Genomic DNA, 19,018 nt, shown 5'->3' on the forward strand with positions numbered 1-19,018 from the left:
CTGGCTGAAGATCTCCTGGCTGTGCTCCTCTGTTTTATCAGCAGAGCGATGGATGGCCTCCAGCTCCTGCTGAAGCAGCTTCACATCTTTCTCTGCGTCCTGGATTCTCTGCTGGATCTGCTGCCGACTCCCCTCCAGCTCTCTCTGCCTCTCAGTCCTTTCTGCTGCAGCTGACACTGTGTCGTGGCCTTTATGTTCCTCCACAGGGCAGAGATAACAGATGCACTTCTGATCAGTACGGCAGAACATCTTCATCACCTCATCGTGATCAGAGCAGATGTTCTCCTGGAGCTTCTTGGAGGGCTCCACCAGCTTGTGTTTCCTTAATGGAGCTGAATCATAATGAGGCTGAAGGTGTTCCTCACAGTAAGAGGCCAGGCAGAATAAACAGGACTTAACGGCTTTCAGCTTCCTCCCAGAGCAGACATCACAGGCCACATCTTCAGCTCCAGCATAGCAGTGATCAGCAGGAGCAGCACGGAGTCCAGTCTTCTTCAGCTGCTCCACTAAATCAGCTAACATGGTGTTTTTCTCCAGGACAGGCCTCGCTGTGAAGGTTTTCCTGCACTGAGGGCAACAGTGGACCCCCTTCTGATCCTCTCCATCCCAGAAGCCTTTAATACAGCTCATGCAGTAGCTGTGTCCACAGGGAATAGCCACCGGATCCTTCAGCAGATCCAGGCAGATCGAACAGGAGAAGCTTTCTCGGTCCAGCTGAACTCCTTTCTGCGCCATTTCTCCTCTCAGATCAGCCACTGAGTCGTCTGTTCCTGCTATAAAGAACTCCTCACAGCTAGTGCTCTGAACACTTTGGACTTTAACTGGTGTCATCAGGCTCTAATCTTTCCAGGAGGAGGAGAAACTTGAGATAATATCCAGTAAGTAATAAAAACTGGGTGGTTTTATTCATCATAAAGACGTAAAAACAGCACAAAGTCTAGCTTTCACCTCCTTTTCTATCTGCCAAGTAACTGTGTGGTTTGGATCTGATTTCAGAGAACGAGCTGATGAACTTTTCTGAGATGATTAACAGACATTAAAGGTTTCTGCTGCAGGTTTATTGTGTCACACCCAGAGAATGGAGGACGCAGGAGATGTTATATCCAAAAGCTTTTATTTTAGGAGCAGATGTTCACAAGTCATATATATATATAGTTATACACTTCTCCCAAAATGAGAGAAGTATATCTATAAAAAATTATCAGGGAAATCAAAATCACTCCACTATGCAGAGGAACAAACAAAAAGGTCTATCAAACTTTAACTTTAACTAAAAGTCTCTCCAGCTACGGAGGAAAAAACAAATAACCTCTCCTAAAAAACGGAGGCACTACTCTGTGACGATTTACCAAACAGAAATCCCTCCAACTGGGAGGAAAAACAAGAATGCTATGAAAATAAACTTACACTGTTAACTTTAACAGGACTAATTTATCAAACTTTATCAATAACAAAAAAATCTCTCTTGAAGAGGAATAATACCGAAAGGCAATACGTGAAACGTGGCTGTGGTCAGGCTTGGAATAAAGGCGAGAGTGATGGAGAGATCAGACGGACAGATACGACAAACTGGCACAAGACGGGGGAGACGCACCTTGTCAACAGGCAAGGCAGGCAACTGCTTGGAGCCCCGAGCCACTAGGGGGCCCCCGAGAGCTGAGGTGCATTCAATCAAAGATTGTCTAGTTACTTTATAAACTGTCTCAAACAGTGGCGAATGTTCGTGGTGAACATGTTTTCTTTGAACAGTTCAATTTAAATGATTTAGTCAAAGATTGTCTAGTTAACATGCCATTCTATAATTCCATAATTGCATTGTTGACTTTGTCAAACTCACGTCAAGTTCCACTGTAGGCTATGTTCGCGGAGAACTAGCCATACTTATGAAATCGATATCATGAACAGCTTTACTTGTCACAAAGAGTCTTTAAATGAACACAATTATTATTGGATGGCCAGCTACACCCGGTAGATAATTAGCAACAGGCGAATATCAAGTGCCAACGTAGACAACGTAGTCTTTTTTAGTTATTTATTTATTCTTTACATGTATATTTTAAAAATAACAATGTTTTTCATGTTTGGAACATGTTTGGAATAAAAAGAGGTTTTATTTCAGACATTTTTCGTTGGTGTCAGATGTTTTGGTGACGAACACTGGTCGGTAGGGCCCCCTAGGATTTTTTTGCTTGGGGCCCCCACAGACTCTAGAATCGCCACTGTCAACACGTCGATGTGACGAACTAAAAGAGAATCAAATCGACGCAAATGAAACCACAGAAGAAGAATCATCATGAAGGAGCAGATGCTGTCACAGTGAAATAACGGCTCGGACTCGGCCGTCAAGGCCAACTTTTTTTATTTGCACGTCCACCGAGTGTTAACAAACCATCAGAGGTTAGCGTCCAGGTGCACAGCAGGGGGCGCTCTATGGTTCCTGGCGCTAAAAGTTTCAGGACTTTTAAATTCAACATTTATACGGGTGACTGGTGTCTGAAGTAGAACAGCTGTAACATGCAGTGTAAGGCTGGAGATGCCTTCATCCGTCACCTAATGATTCAGTGTATTTACGTCCATTTAAAACAGTGAATTAAATGAAATAACGCTTTAATTTGTGCTCATTATGTCTCAGTCCCTCCTGTTGTTGCATCTGTTTGCAGCTCAGTTATCAGTGTGGTTGTTTTCTGTCACTTTGTGCTGTTGCGGAACAGACAATGAGCATAAAGTCATGATTTAAATGTATTTCTTAAAGTTTTAACCCTAAATGTAGAGAAACAGACAAACGCCCCGTTCAGATGGAATCAAACGTCTTTCTGATGCTGTTGTTGGTTCGGTGATAAATCCTGTTTGTGGACATATAAGTACACTTCCTGTTTATTATCTAATACTGTGGTGACGCAGCAAAGGGGGCGGGGACTCTACTCCCGCGAGGACCAGTTTGGTGAGGAGGAGGATGCGAAGATGTCTCACTCTGTGCACATTGAAGAAAACCACAACAGAAAACAGATGTATAATTTCATCTTCTGAGGAAACTCTTCGACTTGGAAATTAATTTCATGAATGAACAAATGAACATAAACCCAGAATCTGAGTCACAACCAGAGTTAGTTCAGTTCTGAGCAGCTTTAAAGTGAATATCTGCAGATGTTTCCATGGAAACGTGTTCAAACATGGATATAAACCCAGAATCTGAGGCAGAACCAGAGTTAGTTCAGTTCTGAGCAGCTTTAAAGTGAATATCTGCTCTGAGCTCCTTTCTCCTGCAGCACAGCCTGAACCCTCTCAGACGAGCTTTCTGTCCTTTCTTTAAGGAGTCTTCAGGAATAGTTCTCCAGGCTTCTTGAAGGACATCCCAAAGCTCTTCTTCGGATGGCGGCTGACATAATTTGTTGCTTTGCATAATCTGAGCCAGTGGAAGCATGTTTATGAATGTTGAACAAAAGAGGCCCCAAAATTGAACCCTGAGGGACTCCACATGCCATTTTTGTCCAATCAAAAGTGTGATTACCTGTAGACACAAAGTAGTTTTTTGTCTTTTAAACAGGATTTAAACCAGTTTAATGCTGTGGCCGAAGGTCCAGCCCATCAAACCCAGCAGACAGTTTAATTTTATGTCATTTATGACGGTAACCAGTCTGAGTGCTGTGGGGAGGATGGAGGCCTGGGCTGGAACATGTTCAAACACCACTTTTTAGTTGAGAGTTTATCTCAAGACTCTCGACATTTTAAGAAAAACACCTTCAAAGTTACTGGAATCAAAGTCAAAAAGGCTAAAATTTAATGCAGCAGAGTTTATTCAGGAAAAATATAAAAATACGCCAGCCTGTTCCAGGGGAAAAGAGACTGATTATAAAGGTGCATTTTACAGGCTTTTATTCACTCATATCCCGGTAAAGTCCTGCAAACTGTTAGATCAAACCCAATATTCCTTCTGTAAGTAAAGTTTTTCCTTTCAAGATAAATATCACAAAGTGCTTCGCTATAAGATGCCAGAACATAACAACATTAAAACAAAAGTAAAAGCCCTGATCACATGACCTCAGGGGCCCTGGTCACATGACCTCAGGCCCTGATCACATGACCTCAGGCCCTGCTGGGACGTATGGAACATTCTCTGATGGGTCCCTGCAGAGCTCTAAAGGCCCAAACCAGGATCTTAAGGTGGACTCTGAGGTTGACGGTGGGACATGTGAGGACTCAATCAGAAGCCCAGCAGCAGAGTTCTATACAACCTGCAGACGTTCCAAGGAGTTTCACAAAGAAGGAAGAACAGCTTCCAGCTCAGAGCGAGGACAGAGGAGTGGAAGCCAGAACTCATCTCTGCATCAGCATGGAGATTAAGAGGCTCAGCAGGACGACGACGGGCACCAGCAGGAGGGCAGAGTACAGGATCCACGGCTCCGGGTGCACTGAAAAACCCACAGTCATCACGGCTGAAGTGACCATCATTTACTCTGATTAAAGTTCATACATGTTATAAAGGAACACCAAGAATATTAAGGGCTAGACTTCACAAATGTTTCTTTGTAATTTGTCTGAAGTGAAACGAGCAGATTTAACAGAATTCCCCTGAATCCTCTGATGTACCTGATTCGGCTGCCCTGTCCTCTGCGCCTCCACTTTCTCCAGCTGCTCAGAGAAAACATTTAGATTAGATTAGTGGGTCATGAGGTTCACAATCAGTGGGGTTACATGACACCGAAAGGATCTGATTATTGGCTAAATTACAATCGGACTGAGTTATTAAGTGCATGTAGACGCCTTAATCTGACTAAGAATGGGATCGGATCGGATTATTGGCTAAATTACAATCAGACTGAGTTATTAAGTTTGTGTAGACACCTTAATCTGACTAAGAATGGGATTGGGTCGGATTATTGGCTAAATTACAATCAGACTGAGTTATTAAGTGCATGTAGACACCTTAATCTGACTAAGAATTGGATCGGATCGGATTATTGGCTAAATTACAATCAGATTGAGTTATTAAGTGCATGTAGACGCCTTAATCTGACTAAGAATTGGATCGGATCGGATTATTGGCTAAATTACAATCAGACTGAATTACTAAGTGCATGTAGACACCTTAATCTGACTAAGAATGGGATCGGATCGGATTATTAGCCAAATTACAATCAGACTGAGTTACTAAGTGCATGTCGACGCCTTAATCTGACTAAGAATTGGATCGGATCGGATTATTGGCTAAATTACAATCAGACTGAGTTACTAAGTGCATGTAGACACCTTAATCTGACTAAGAATTGGATCGGATCGGATTAAGACCCCGAGATAACTGGGTTGAAAGTCACTCTAAACCTGCTTGTAGACGCTGAAGCACGTGGTGAATCAGACTTTGCGTTCTGCGCATGCTCCAGATGTTTTCCCGGGGTCGTGACCCGGAAGTCAAAGGAGACGATATTCCTGTTGTTGTCGCCGTCAGAAAGAAACAAACAACGCGATGGAGAATGCTCCGTTGGGCATCGAGTTTGTGCAAAAAGCAGCTCATCACAGACCAAATGTAGAGGGACGTAGCTTCATCTGGCTCTGCGTTCTCCATCTTTCTCCAATGCCTGAGTTTGTTGTTGTTGTTGGTGGTGAAGAGGTCAACAGGAAGTGGCTCTATTAGCAACAGCTGGAATGGGTACAGCGCCACCTATCATACCGGGGTATGACACGCTTTGTGCCTCTGATCCCATTCATTCACCACCATATATCCAAGGAGAATTATCCTTAATAACTCATTCTGATTGTAATTTAGCCAATAATCCGATCCTTTCAGAGCCATGTGACCCCACTGAGTGTTACTCTCTGAGTCCTCACATCAGCTGCAGATATTCATACAGTGGAGGACTTTGGAGTTTCTGACTTATTACTTAAACCAAACTTTTGCTTTTAGGTCATTTTCAACATTGTTTAAACTTTCCTTTAAGATTCTGGCTGTGTTCGAAACCGCATACTTCTCCTACTTCTCCTACTACTCATACTATCTTTTTGAGTTAGTATGCAAGTTTGAGTAAGCGAGAAGTTCCCGGATGCATACTAGATTCTCTGAAATGTTTGGTATGCATCATGAGGTTACTACTCATACTCAAACTACCCAAGATGCAACGTAACGTGATGTCGCCGATCGTCATTTCCTGTCAAAACGGCAGTTTCAAGCTAGCTACAACGAGGGTAGGTTCACTTCCTGTTTTCAAAACAAAAGCACCAATTGTATCGTAATGGCTTTCCCTATGATAATAGGCAACGGGTATTTTATTTTGTGAAAATAACCGGAAGTGCGTTAGCTCACTGCGGCTAGCTTTAGTAGCGCCGAATTCGTGGGAACAAAATTGTAAATAGCCGGTATTTTGTCAGGTTTTCAACACGTTGGGGATCTAAACGACTACTTTCTCACCTCAAAATGTTTCAAATGTTGCTAAAGTTTACAGAGTTTAGAGCTTAAGGGAAATCAGCTTCAGGCCGGCTGATTTCGGCTCGGGCAGGAGCGAAATGCATTGTGGATAAACACTCTGCATACTGTCTGATCGATGAGTATGCAGTATGGAAGTATGTAGTATGTAGTATGCAGTAGGCAGTATGTAGTATGCAGTATGCAGTATGGAAGTATGCAGTATGGAAGTATGTAGTATGTAGTATGCAGTATGTAGTATGCAGTATGTAGTATGTAGTATGCAGTATGCAGTATGCAGTATGTAGTATGTAGTATGCAGTATGGAAGTATGTAGTATGCAATATGTAGTATATAGTATGTAGTATGCAGTATGTAGTATGTAAGTATGTAGTATGCAGTATGTAGTATGCAGTATGTAGTATGTAGTATGCAGTATGTAGTGTGTAGTATGCAGTATGTAGTATGTAGTATGTAGTATGTAAGTATGCAGTATGCAGTATGTAGTAGGCAGTATGCAGTATGGAAGTATGTAGTATGCAATATGCAGTATGCAGTATGTAGTATGTAGTATGCAGTATGGAAGTATGCAGTATGGAAGTATGTAGTATGTAGTATGTAGTATGCAGTATGCAGTATGTAGTATGCAGTATGTAGTATGTAGTATGCAGTATGCAGTATGCATTATGTAGTATGTAGTATGCAGTATGGAAGTATGTAGTATGCAATATGTAGTATATAGTATGTAGTATGCAGTATGTAGTATGTAAGTATGTAGTATGCAGTATGTAATATGCAGTATGTAGTATGCAGTATGTAGAATGTAGTATGTAGTATGTAGTATGTAAGTATGCAGTATGTAGTATGCAGTATGTAGTATGTAGTATGGAAGTATGTAGTATGCAGTATGTAGTAGGCAGTATCTAGTATGCAGTATGCAGTATGCAGTATGTAGTATGCAGTATGTAGTATTCAGTATGTAGTATGTAGTGTGTAGTATGCAGTATGTAGTATGCAGTATGTAGTATGTAGTATGCAGTATGTAGTATGTAGTATGCAGTATGTAGTATGTAGTATGTAAGTATGCAGTATGCAGTATGTAGTATGCAGTATACAGTATGTAGTATGGAAGTATGTAGTATGCAGTATGTAGTAGGCAGTATGTAGTATGCAGTATGCAGTATGCAGTATGTAGTATGTAGTATGTAGTATGTAGTGTGTAGTATGCAGTATGTAGTATGCAGTATGTAGTATATAGTATGCAGTATGCAGTATGTAGTATGTAGTGTGTAGTATGCAGTATGTAGTATGCAGTATGTAGTATATAGTATGCAGTATGCAGTATGTAGTATGTAGTGTGTAGTATGCAGTATGTAGTATGTAGTGTGTAGTATGCAGTATGGAAGTATGTAGTGTGCGGTTTCGAACACAGCCTCTCTTTGATGTACAAACAACTACAGAAAATAATCAGCTTAAACTTGTTTAAATTGATGGCAGATTGGTTTGCATTTGTGAAAATGAATAAATAGATAAAAGAATAGATTTGATAAGACGTGGAAAAAGAGATATTTGAGATATAGATTCCTGCAGATAAGACGCAGCATTGCACAGCACCTGCTGTGGTACGGAAAGCTTCCTGCTATCAGGAGGAGGATGATTACCAGGTCGGTTAGCGTGGAAGATGCTCTTTGTTATCAGATCTTTCCCCAGGCGCAGCTGACACTCGTATTCTCCACGTCCCCGCACAGAGGCGGTCTCAGACAGGGTGACGTACGGCCGAGCTTCGACGACGCCTTCTGCAGAGTCGGTTTGAAGTATGAATCCATCCCGAGTGACGGTCAAAGCAAAGCCGGCGTCCTGCGTCGCATTCACTTCACAGCGGAGCAGAGAGTCGTTGTGACCGCTGAGGGTGAAGACGATGGGCTCTGAAACGAGATGCAGGAAATTATCACACGCTTTTTACACTTCATGAAGATTATTGCTTTGGTAGAATAAGAAAACGATCACTGTTTATTAATCGAATCAATCAGATTTTAACCTTTGTGCGGTCTTAACATTGTTTACTCTCCTTGTCCTACGGGTCAAAAATGACCCGCCCTACCAAAGCCCCAAAATAAAGCAACTTAATTGAATTTTAAATCCAAAATCTATTTTGTATGATGAAACCACCTGTTATTTATATATTCCACACATTTTTTTATCATGTATCATCTTTCTTTCTTTTTACCCAATGTTTTTAATGATCTTCCTTTGAATGCTCTATCCTGTATTTATTTCGTTTTTGCATTTAAAGGACTCACTACTTTTATTTGTGTATTTTATTTGCATTTTACTGTCCCCGCTTTTGAACCTAATATTTGTCTTTTATCCCACTGTAGCACTTTGAGATTTTATTGTAAATGTAAAGTGCGTTATAAATAAAATTTATTATTATTATTATTATTATTATTATGTATTTTTTGTTACACAATACAAAAAGACAATCACCAGTTTTCAGGATTACACTTTTTTTTTTTTTTTTTTACCACAAGCCAAGGGTAGGTTCACTTCCTGTTTTCAAAACAAAAGCACCAATTGTATCGTAATGGCTTTCCCTATGATAATAGGCAACGGGTATTTTATTTTGTGAAAATAACCGGAAGTGCGTTGCTCACTGCGGCTAGCTTTAGTAGCGCCGAATTCGTGGGAACAAAATTGTAAATAGCCGGTATTTTGTCAGGTTTTCAACACGTTGGGGATCTAAACGACTACTTTCTCACCTGAAAATGTTTCAAATGTTGCTAAAGTTTACAGAGTTTAGAGCTTAAGGGAAATCAGCTTCAGGCCGGCTGATTTCGGCTCGGGCAGGAGCGAAATGCATTGTGGATAAACACTCTGCATACTGTCTGATCGATGAGTATGCAGTATGGAAGTATGTAGTATGTAGTATGCAGTATGTAGTATGCAAGTATGTAGTATGTAGTATGCAGTAGGCAGTATGCAGTATGCAGTATGTAGTATGCAGTATGCAGTATGGAAGTATGCAGTATGCAGTATGGAAGTATGTAGTATGTAGTATGTAGTATGCAGTATGTAGTATGCAGTATGTAGTATGTAGTATGTAGTATGCAGTATGCAGTATGTAGTATGTAGTATGCAGTATGGAAGTATGTAGTATGCAATATGTAGTATATAGTATGTAGTATGCAGTATGTAGTATGCAGTATGTAGTATGCAGTATGTAGTATGCAATATGTAGTATATAGTATGTAGTATGCAGTATGTAGTATGTAAGTATGTAGTATGCAGTATGTAGTATGCAGTATGTAGTATGTAGTATGCAGTATGTAGTATGTCATTATAACTTAAAAGGAACAGAGATATTTAATAAACCGAGATTCAGAACTAAAGTGAAGGAACGTTGCATCTCTGTGAGAGGAGTCAGTTTATGGAACAGTCTGAACAAAGAAGCCAAAGAAGCAGGATCAAACATTATATTTAAAAAAAACTGTCAAAACTATTATGATACAGAAATATGAGCTGGTTAAATAAATGGGACACTGAATGTACAGGTGTACGTATTCGCATTCATGTGCACATGTGACTCTGTGTGTACATGTATGTGTGAAAGTATGTATGTTTGTATGGGTTCATAGGTGTATGCAGATATGTGTGTATTTGTTGAGTAGATGGCTGGTCAGCAGCCATCACCTAAACTTATTTTACGCTATTTTATGGTTATTGTTGTTGTTGTTGTTTTTCCATTTCTTTTTTGCTTGGACACTTATCATAATTTAATCTGTAAAATGATTATTGAAAACGGGGCAGACAACATAAGTTCGCTTCTTTCTGCCCCCTTTCATTCAGCATTTGCATTATTGTTTCTTTTTGTTGTTGTTGTGTTTTGTTTTAACTTTTGATGAATGAAATAAACAAATAAATAAATTTTAAAAAAAAGAGAAACAAAACCAAATGCCTGGCACAGCAGTGGGAGAAAAGATGGCTCCAAAATACTCTGGACTGAGGGCGAGTGATGTTCGCAAAGAACAAATCATATGCAAAGAGGATTGTGGCAAGACAACTAGCTTATTTAACCTCCTGAAAACAAAGAGTTGTAGTCCATATATATTTATATATATATATATATATATATTTATATATATATAAAAAAAAAAATATATATATATATATATATTTATTTATTTATAGAGTCTATATACGCCACACAGACACGTTTTGGGGAATAGGACGTCCTTTATCATGGGGATCAATGGTACTGCTTTGGACTGACTAAAGTTAACGATGGTGTTCCACAGGGTTCTGGACTGGGACCAGTTTTGTTCAGTCTTTGAGCCTTTTCATGACATAAATGGGGTCTCGTCCGGGATGCATAAAAAAAAATCTCCAACTGAAACAGTTTTTCAACACTAACCTTCACCTTGTTTCACACACTGATTGACGGTATGTTAGAAAACCTTTACTTTTCTCTTTCTTTCAGATTTGTTTTTCTTTCATTTGAGCTGTTTTGCACACATGAGATGGTTTTTTCCGCTGGATTTTCGCAAGCTCGTGTGTTTTTCTTCTTGGTCCATCGTCGTAAATGATACATACATTATGACTCTTTGGGAATGTACCCTATCCTATTGGCTTTTCTTACTTCTCTTTCTGATGGTGAAATTCCAGAAAGTGCACAACAACCTGTGAATCCTGCTCAACTTGACCTGAAATCACCAAATAACCAAATCCTCAGTGAACGTGTTCAATGTGGAGGCTACAGTGACAACGGTGCTTTGATAAAGGCTACAAACAGAGACTTCTAGCAGATATATTCACCATGTTCAAAAACTTTATCATGAATGCCGTATTAAAGGTAATCTTTCAGGTGTTTTGGTAGGAACCAAGACACTGAACCAAGGGTTCTTTAGTAGCTGGAGATCCAGGCAAATCTGGATATTTAGGCGTTTTCAATCGAATCAGATTTCAAACCGAGTGACCCTAACCTCTAACCCTTCAAGTTGCACTTTGAAACCCATATGGGCAAACACAGGTGGGGCCACCGTGGAAATTGCGGACAAACCCACTTGGGACCCTTATCTGCAGCCCAAATTTAAACCTTATGGGCTCCACATGGACATGCTGGACAGGGAGTGCAGTCCAGTATGTTGGAGAACACCACTCGGATTGCTTCTAGAAGCATTTTGGTCTCCATAAATACAACGATTTTCACTATCAGACACTTTTCCTGTTCAGTTGTCACTTAGCAGTTGAATAAAAACAGCAACTATTTTGCACATTTGAATGCTGCCGATGGTGGAGGGCTCATTTCCACACGCTGTCATTCGTGTCCCTCCTAAAAAAAAGCCTTGAAACTGACCTAAATCCTGATGGCAACCCATCCATCTATCCATTTTCTGTAACCACTAATTCTAATTAAGGGTCGCCGGGGGGGCTGGAGCCTATCCCAGCTGTCATTGGGTGAGAGGCGGGGTGCACCCGGGACAGGTTGTAGTCTATCACAGGCATTTCTAACCCCAACACCACCGCGCAGCCCTGATGTAGACCCTAGAGTTGAAAATATCCTCTCCTGTCATAACCTGAGCTGCAGAGGATGAACCTGTGGGTGTGAAGTTTTGAGAAATCCCCCTGGGTGGAAGTGTGGTCACACTTTTAGAGAAGTCTATCAGAAATAACAGGTCTACAACTTGTGTTTACCATAAACCTTCAATGTGGTTTGGTTGCCGCTCCTCGTAAACCTTCCGTTCCCCTGGATGGTAAAGGACAGTTTCCACTGTCTGTTTCCTTCAATAGCCCTATTCGGACGGGACTAGTTTAATGGGGGGGACCTGGGGTAAAGTAATAATAACCGGGAAATCTAGTCCCGTCCGAACGCGCCATGTCAGTAAAGATAGCGGAGTATGTCGGTAAACTTTGCCGAGAATTCTACCTCCTGTGAAACGGTCCGGAGTATCTACCATAGGTAATACTAATCCCGTGCGAATGCCAAGGTCAAGGTCAAGGTCAAGGTAAACTTTATTATCCCCAGGGGGAAACTCAGGTGATCAACAGTACACATCTCCTCAAGACATACTATGAACATACAGACAATAGACACTAGACATACCACATTAAAATAAATAGGGGATAAAATGTGTGAAGTACAATAGAAGATAAAAACAGTGCTGTGTAAATTAAATAAAAAGCATAAAAGGAGATTAGAGCAGGTGAGTTAACTAAAGTGAGTCAACTAAAGTGCCGCAGTTGCTTTTGGCTTGCTGTTATATAGCCTGATCGCTGTAGGTACAAATGATTTGTGATATCTTGCTGTCCTGATTGGTCTTTGCAGGAGTCTGGTCTTTGCAGAATGCGATCTTCGGTAATAAGTACGGAATATATCGTCACATCTTTTTAAAGAGAGAAACAATTAGGTGTAAAATAGAAAATGACACTTAAGTTTCGCTGTGCAATCCTTTTTTTAAACTATAGGCCTACTTTACATTCAGGTAAAATACGTATCCTGAGCAAAACTTTTGGTGAACAGTACTTTACGTTAAGGTCAAAAATGAATAAATCTTCTGTTCTGTTATACTGTACAATACGTTTTAGTAATACTTATCATTCAGGTAAACAAACAAAAAAGTCTTCTGCGTTTGTATACAATAATTTTGGAGCAGAATGCTTTATATTCAAGAAAACTCCTCCCATGTTAGATGAATATTACAGGGATTTCTTGTTCCGTCCGAATTGGTCATTTCTTCTCCCTGGCGTCGTCTGGTTAACCAACATTACCATACGTCCCCCCATTGAACTAGTCCCGTCCGAATAGGGCTAATGACTTGCTGCTATCAGTTGTGTGTTTTGCCTTTAAGTGATATTTTAGACTGGAACTACTACGCTGAGAAGACAATTCAACTTGGCAGTGTTTACAGATGACTTTGGTTCTGTCGACTCCGCCGTCTGGAAGAACTTTAAAATGAAAATGGCCGAGTAAAAGTTCCGTACCCTTCTCCATGTTTGGTGGATCCGCCGATTACTTTCTTTTCCTGTTCCACAGCAGCAGACTTTTACAAAATAAAAGCCTGTGAGCAGCAGACTTTTACAGAATAAAAGCCTGTGAGCAGCAGACTTTTACAAAATAAAAGCCTGTGAGCAGCAGACTTTTACAAAATAAAAGCCTGTGAGCAACAGACTTTTACAAAATAAAAGCCTGTGAGCAACAAACTTTTACAAAATAAAAGCCTGAAAAAATGTTTAAAAAATAAGTAATTAATTAAAAACATAAAAAAAAATAAAATAAAACCTGCGTTAATGCGCAATAAAATGTTTATCGGCGTTAAAGAATTGGCGAGTTAATGCGATAATAACGAGTTAACTCGCCCAGCCCTAATTATTTTATATCATCTCTATCTTATCTATATCTATATGATCTAGCACTTAAACCAGCCAACTTCTGTGAAATGTTCCAGCAACTTTCTCATATTAGAAATGCCCCAAAATACAATAAATAAGGACCATTGTGCAACTCTGTTTGAGTAATTAGTTCACCAAACATTTGGGGAATGTTCTGCTACTCCATGACTTTGTGAAAATGTTGCATAAAGATTAGAAACACAGGCGAACATTAGCTAAAAGTTCTCATGAACCCGTCACATATCTCAGTTATATATGTTCTGAAAGCAAAGTTTAGGATTTTCAAGTGATTCGACTCTCAATCGGACCTGTCCACTTTTAGAGCCGTCTATCAGAAATAACAGGTCTACAACTTGAGCTTACCATAAACCTTCAGCGTGGTTTGGTTCCCGCTCCTCCTGAAACTTCCGCTCCCCTGGATGGTGACGGACAGTTTGCACTGGTACCTCCCACTGTCGGCCCACTGGACGTTTCTGAGAAGTATTGACTTGTTTAACGACTTCTGCTCATCGTCCAGAAGCCTCACACGTTCCTTGTAAGCAGCAGAGGGGTTCCACAGTTGGGAGTTTTCGGTGTTGGCCTCTTCTAAGAAAAGCCAGTACAGAACGGGTGAATTCAGGATGATCTCATTCTGCGAGAGCCGGAGCTCGCAGTGCATGGTGACGTCGCCACCCCGAGCAGCAGCGAGGACGGGGGGCTGGTAAACTGTGACCAGGGAGAGAGAGCCTGAAAAATAAAAAGCCACAGGTTAATGACAGGATGCGTTCTACCTGCAGAAACAAACATCCTGTTTAGCCTTTCCACAGAACAGGTCTCTATGGTTTCGGCCAAAATTTCAAACAGTGGTTGAGAATAAAGGCAGCCGCTGACAAACCAACTCAGTGTTAGCGTATCTAAGGTCACGTAAATGTAAATGTACTTTATTTCTGCAGCCCTTTACAGACAATCCTTACAGTGCACCAAAGTGCTTTACAGCAGGTAATAAATAAAGAGAAGAAGAAGTAAAAACAAATAAAAACCATAAAAGAACAGTGAAAGCAAAATACAACACAATCAAATACAATAAAAGTGTCCTCATACTACTGGGTATTAAAGCCATCCTAAATAAGCAGGTTTTTAGCCCAGATGTGAAGAGGCCCAGGTCAGAAATAAGAGGCAGCTGGACGGGGGGCTTATTCCAGAGCCTGGGGGCAGCTTTGGGAAAAGGCTGGCTCACCCCAGGGTTTGTATTCTGACCTGGGCACTTCCAGCAGAAACTGATCTGCTGACCTCAGAGCTCTACCAGGACTGTTAAAAGCTCAGATAAATACGATGGGGTGAGGCCGTTAAGAGCTTTAAAAACCAACGTTTAAAAGTTTAAAATCAGTTCTATAAAGGACAGGAAGCCGATGGAGGGAGTTAAGAACAGGAGTGATGTGCACACGTCTGTTGGTGTTGGTTAAAGACGGGCAGCAGCGTTCTGCACCAGCTGAAGGCGGCTGAGAGAAGACTGGGAGACGCCCACATAAAGAGCATTAAAACAGTCTGACCTTGAACTTATTTCTCAAGGTCATGACCACTTAAAAACATTTTAACTTTGGCCAGGAGACGCAGCTGGAAAAAACTCGTCCTGACGACGTTGTTCATTAGTTTGTCCGACCTCAGATCAAAGGTCAAAGGTCACTCCCAGATTTCCGACGGTTGAACTGAGCTTTGAAGACGAAGGTGCCAAAGCCAGCCGTCACAGTGTCCCCGAACACAATGAATTCAGTTCTGTCATCATTTAAATGAAGAACATTTTGGGCCCAACCACTGCTTAATATCAGCAATACAATTAAACAAAGAACATCGTGCTCTGTTACTGTTTAGCTTCAATGGTAGATAAATGTGTAGATCGTCTGCATAAGGGTGGAGAGAAAAGGTTGTGCCTGGCTATAGTCATAGTTCTGGTAGTTAGGACATCTGACCAACCAATGCTTCTATTGTTCCAGGTTAGCTTGCTGAGAAGAATTCCCTTCTACCTGTTAAACAGCCTTGAATGTGCAGGCTGTTTAACATAAGGTCAAGTTGCTGAAACATCTGTAAGATATGAATGAATTTTTCATCCAAAAAGAAACATAAAAGGTTTGAAAAAAAAGAGATCCTCAGCTTGAGTATGAATATATATATATATATACAACATGCCACAAAAACCAGGTGTGAAGCAAGCAAACCTCAGAGGAATCAACAAAGTAAACACTGGAAAAAATGCCCCTCCATAAATAAGTAAAAAAAACAACAAAAAAATGTTTTTGCTTGAAATAAGCAAAAAAAATCTGCCAATGGAACTAGTGAAAATCAGCTTGTCAAGATTTCTTGAAATAAGATGTGATATTTAGGACTTTTGAGTTAAAAGTGATCTTGAAATTAGCTTAAAAACCTCTTCAAATGAAAAAAAAGCTTGTTTCATGTGAAATATGACTCAAAACAAGATGTTTTCAAGACTTTTTCACTTAATAAGATATTCCAGATGTATTGTCTTCAAAAAAGTCCCTATATCTGGCTGAAATAGTACTTGTTAGGCAGTTGTGTCTGATATTAAGTGTAATGAGATATTTTGACTGGAAATGAGACAAATATATTTGGTAAGACTTTGATTTTTTTCCAGTGAAGTCATTTAAAGGTTAAACAGTAAAATAAAACTGACGTGAAAACAAAACAGAGAGTCCAGAACAAAGAAATAACTGGAAGCCTCAACAAGAAGTGAAACAAGGGATTTTTTTAAGAACCTTTCCTCAAATGGGAACCTGGACATTTTCAGCCCGAATACATTTGAAGCCTAATAACTGTCGTCATTCATTTATTACTCACACTTCAGCAGTCAGAAAAAGTAGAATAACTTCAAACCTTATCCCCCAAAAAGTGGAGAAATGTTCTAAAATTCAACAAAAACTGGAATTTATCATTATTTTTCTGCCTTCATTTAACAGACACAAATCCAAAGAAGTCATTTTCATTGTCTTTACTGGCTGATTTCAGTGTTTTTGATATAAACAAATCTAGAATCTGACACAGCGACAGTGTATGTGTTCAAAAAAGGGATAATACACAGTAATTACCATATAAACGAGTTAAATATAAAACCTCTGACTGATTTCATCTGCAGGTCTTCGCCTGATGTTAGCAGTAAGGATGCACCGATACCACCTGGGTGTACTTATACTCAGTATTCATTAAACTGATACCAGTGGGACAGGAGCTTCATTTTATTTATTTACGTATTACAATGTTGCACTAAGAGTAGTTTTATATGACTAAAATGCACCGAGTGCAGTCGTATTTGGGTTAAATATGCCTAAAGAAAAGAAAATGTGTATATTTGTAAGAACTGCAATGGCCTTGATTAGTACTCTAATCGGTATTTGTTTTTCATATAAACATACGAACAAACAAACATTCGTATCGTAAGTTTTTCGTATTTGTATTTTGAATCGGCAAGTACTTATACTTGTAAATGTAAATGTAAATGTATTTTATTTAGAGATAGATAGATAGATAGATAGATAGATAGATAGATAGATAGATGGATAGATGGATAGATAGATAGATAGACAGATAGATAGACAGATAGATAGATAGATAGATAGATAGATAGACAGATAGATAGATAGATAGATAGATAGATAGATAGATAGATAGATAGATAGATAGATAAGTACTTTATTCATCCCAATTTGGGAAATTATTGTGTTGCAACAGCGTAAAGTATAAAAGATATGTAAACAATTAAAGGAAAAACAAGCAAATGGAATAGAATAAAAATAGAGAATAAACATTAGCTATATACAAATCTACAGTATGAAGAGTAGGGTAAATAATAATAATAATAATAATAATAATAATAATAATAAACATCAGTAAACAAACTAAAAACAGATTTGTACATTTAACAATAAAGGTAAAAATAAATTTAACTGAGCAGACTGAACCAATAAGAAATATGGGGTATATGGCTCATTTACATTATATTGTACTATGATGATATTTGTGCAAAATAAACAGTTGTGCAAATTGTATATAATATATATATCATTTGATGTACCAAAGTGCTTTACAGTAGGTAATAAATAAAGAGAAGAATAAGTAAAAACAAATAAAAACTGTACTCGGTTTTAAAAAATGGGGTATCGGTGCTTCCCTAGTTAGCAGAAAACAGCATAAACATCGATAAATCTTTAAGGTATTCTTTAGTTTAGCTCATAATTTACTCAGTTATATACAGTTACATATGTTCAATGTTGTAGCTCATTTAAGTGCTTTTAGCTGCTGAAGTGATCATGTTTTACAGGCTGAAGATAAAGAGTAACAAACACTACCAAACCCGACGTTTGTTTTACCTGAGAGCGTGAAGAGAAGCATCCACGGGGTCCATCCCCATTTGGTCATAACGAGGCTGTGATGGAGCTCAGTTAAAACGACATTCGGCATGTTTCTTCCCCAGCGACTCGTTGAAATGAGGATGTTTTAGTTGCTCTGAGTGCAGACATAAAGCAGAGCATGCTCACCTTTGGAGGACTCCCCTCACTCTGAACAGAAAACGATAGCATAAAGCAGGATGTGGTCGTGTTTCACTGCCTGTACTACAAAGAAAAAAACAGACATTTTTCATCATTTCACTCAAACTTTATTACTTTGATTTGAAAGAGAACAGTTTCTGCTCTCTTCTTCTGCAGAGGAGGTCTGTTTCTGCTTGTTTCCTCAACCGAGATTAAAACTCGTGTTTTAGGAGTAAAGTGACAGAGTTTAGTCGGTGGAAAATGTGCGGTAGAGCAGGATGTTCGAGGGTTAAAGTTCAAAGGAAAGTGATGTAAACTGGACCTAAAGACACAACCTCAGACAGATCCACAATGAATTAAAGATTAAAGCAGCTTTAGGTCTATAGTTTTACTGTTTTTCAGCATGTATCATTAAATCTAACCTCATTATGAACACTGCTGACAGAGAAACACAAAGATCTGTGCTGCTGCACACGTTCTTTTCTCCTCCTACGTAACACATACCACTGATCTTATTCTTAATGTCTAGCTAGTGGGTTTTTTCAGGTAAACCCCCCATAATGGAAAAACGCGGTGGCGTTTGCATCGATCTTAAAGTTTGCAGAAGTGTGAAGACCGCTGTTCCATGGCAGCGGGAAGTTGCATCTTTGCCACACCTAAAAAAAAGTGGGTGATGATTCTGTGTTCCTCCACAGAGCTGATATATGGTTATATATCTGATTTA

General features: G+C 39.5%; 1 protein-coding gene across 1 annotated transcript; it reads right to left on the reverse strand.

Annotated features, from left to right (window-relative positions):
• Positions 1-4,254: 4,254 nt before the first annotated feature.
• Positions 4,255-18,320, reverse strand: LOC142380467 (uncharacterized). Its single transcript, XM_075466347.1, has 5 exons — positions 18,136-18,320; positions 14,144-14,506; positions 8,056-8,319; positions 4,588-4,629; positions 4,255-4,409 (listed from the first exon to the last, which is right to left on the reverse strand). The coding sequence occupies exons 1-5, from the start codon at positions 18,224-18,226 to the stop codon at positions 4,315-4,317; spliced, it is 855 nt and encodes a 284-aa protein (XP_075322462.1). The 5' UTR covers positions 18,227-18,320; the 3' UTR covers positions 4,255-4,314.
• Positions 18,321-19,018: the final 698 nt, after the last annotated feature.

Source organism: Odontesthes bonariensis, chromosome 5, assembly GCF_027942865.1.
Source record: "Odontesthes bonariensis isolate fOdoBon6 chromosome 5, fOdoBon6.hap1, whole genome shotgun sequence".
Lineage (NCBI taxonomy): Eukaryota > Metazoa > Chordata > Actinopteri > Atheriniformes > Atherinopsidae > Odontesthes > Odontesthes bonariensis.

Bases quoted from the DNA above. Each gene is read 5' to 3' on its own strand.
- LOC142380467 (XM_075466347.1), bottom strand. From the start codon at position 18,226: ATGCCGAATGTCGTTTTAACTGAGCTCCATCACAGCCTCGTTATGACC. The intron at 8,320-14,143 runs GTAAGCTCAAGT...ATCTCGTTTCAG, and splicing joins AACCACGCTGAAGGTTTATG to AGCCCATCGTCTTCACCCTC. The intron at 4,630-8,055 runs GTAATCATCCTC...TTCTCTGAGCAG, and splicing joins CTTCCACGCTAACCGACCTG to CTGGAGAAAGTGGAGGCGCA.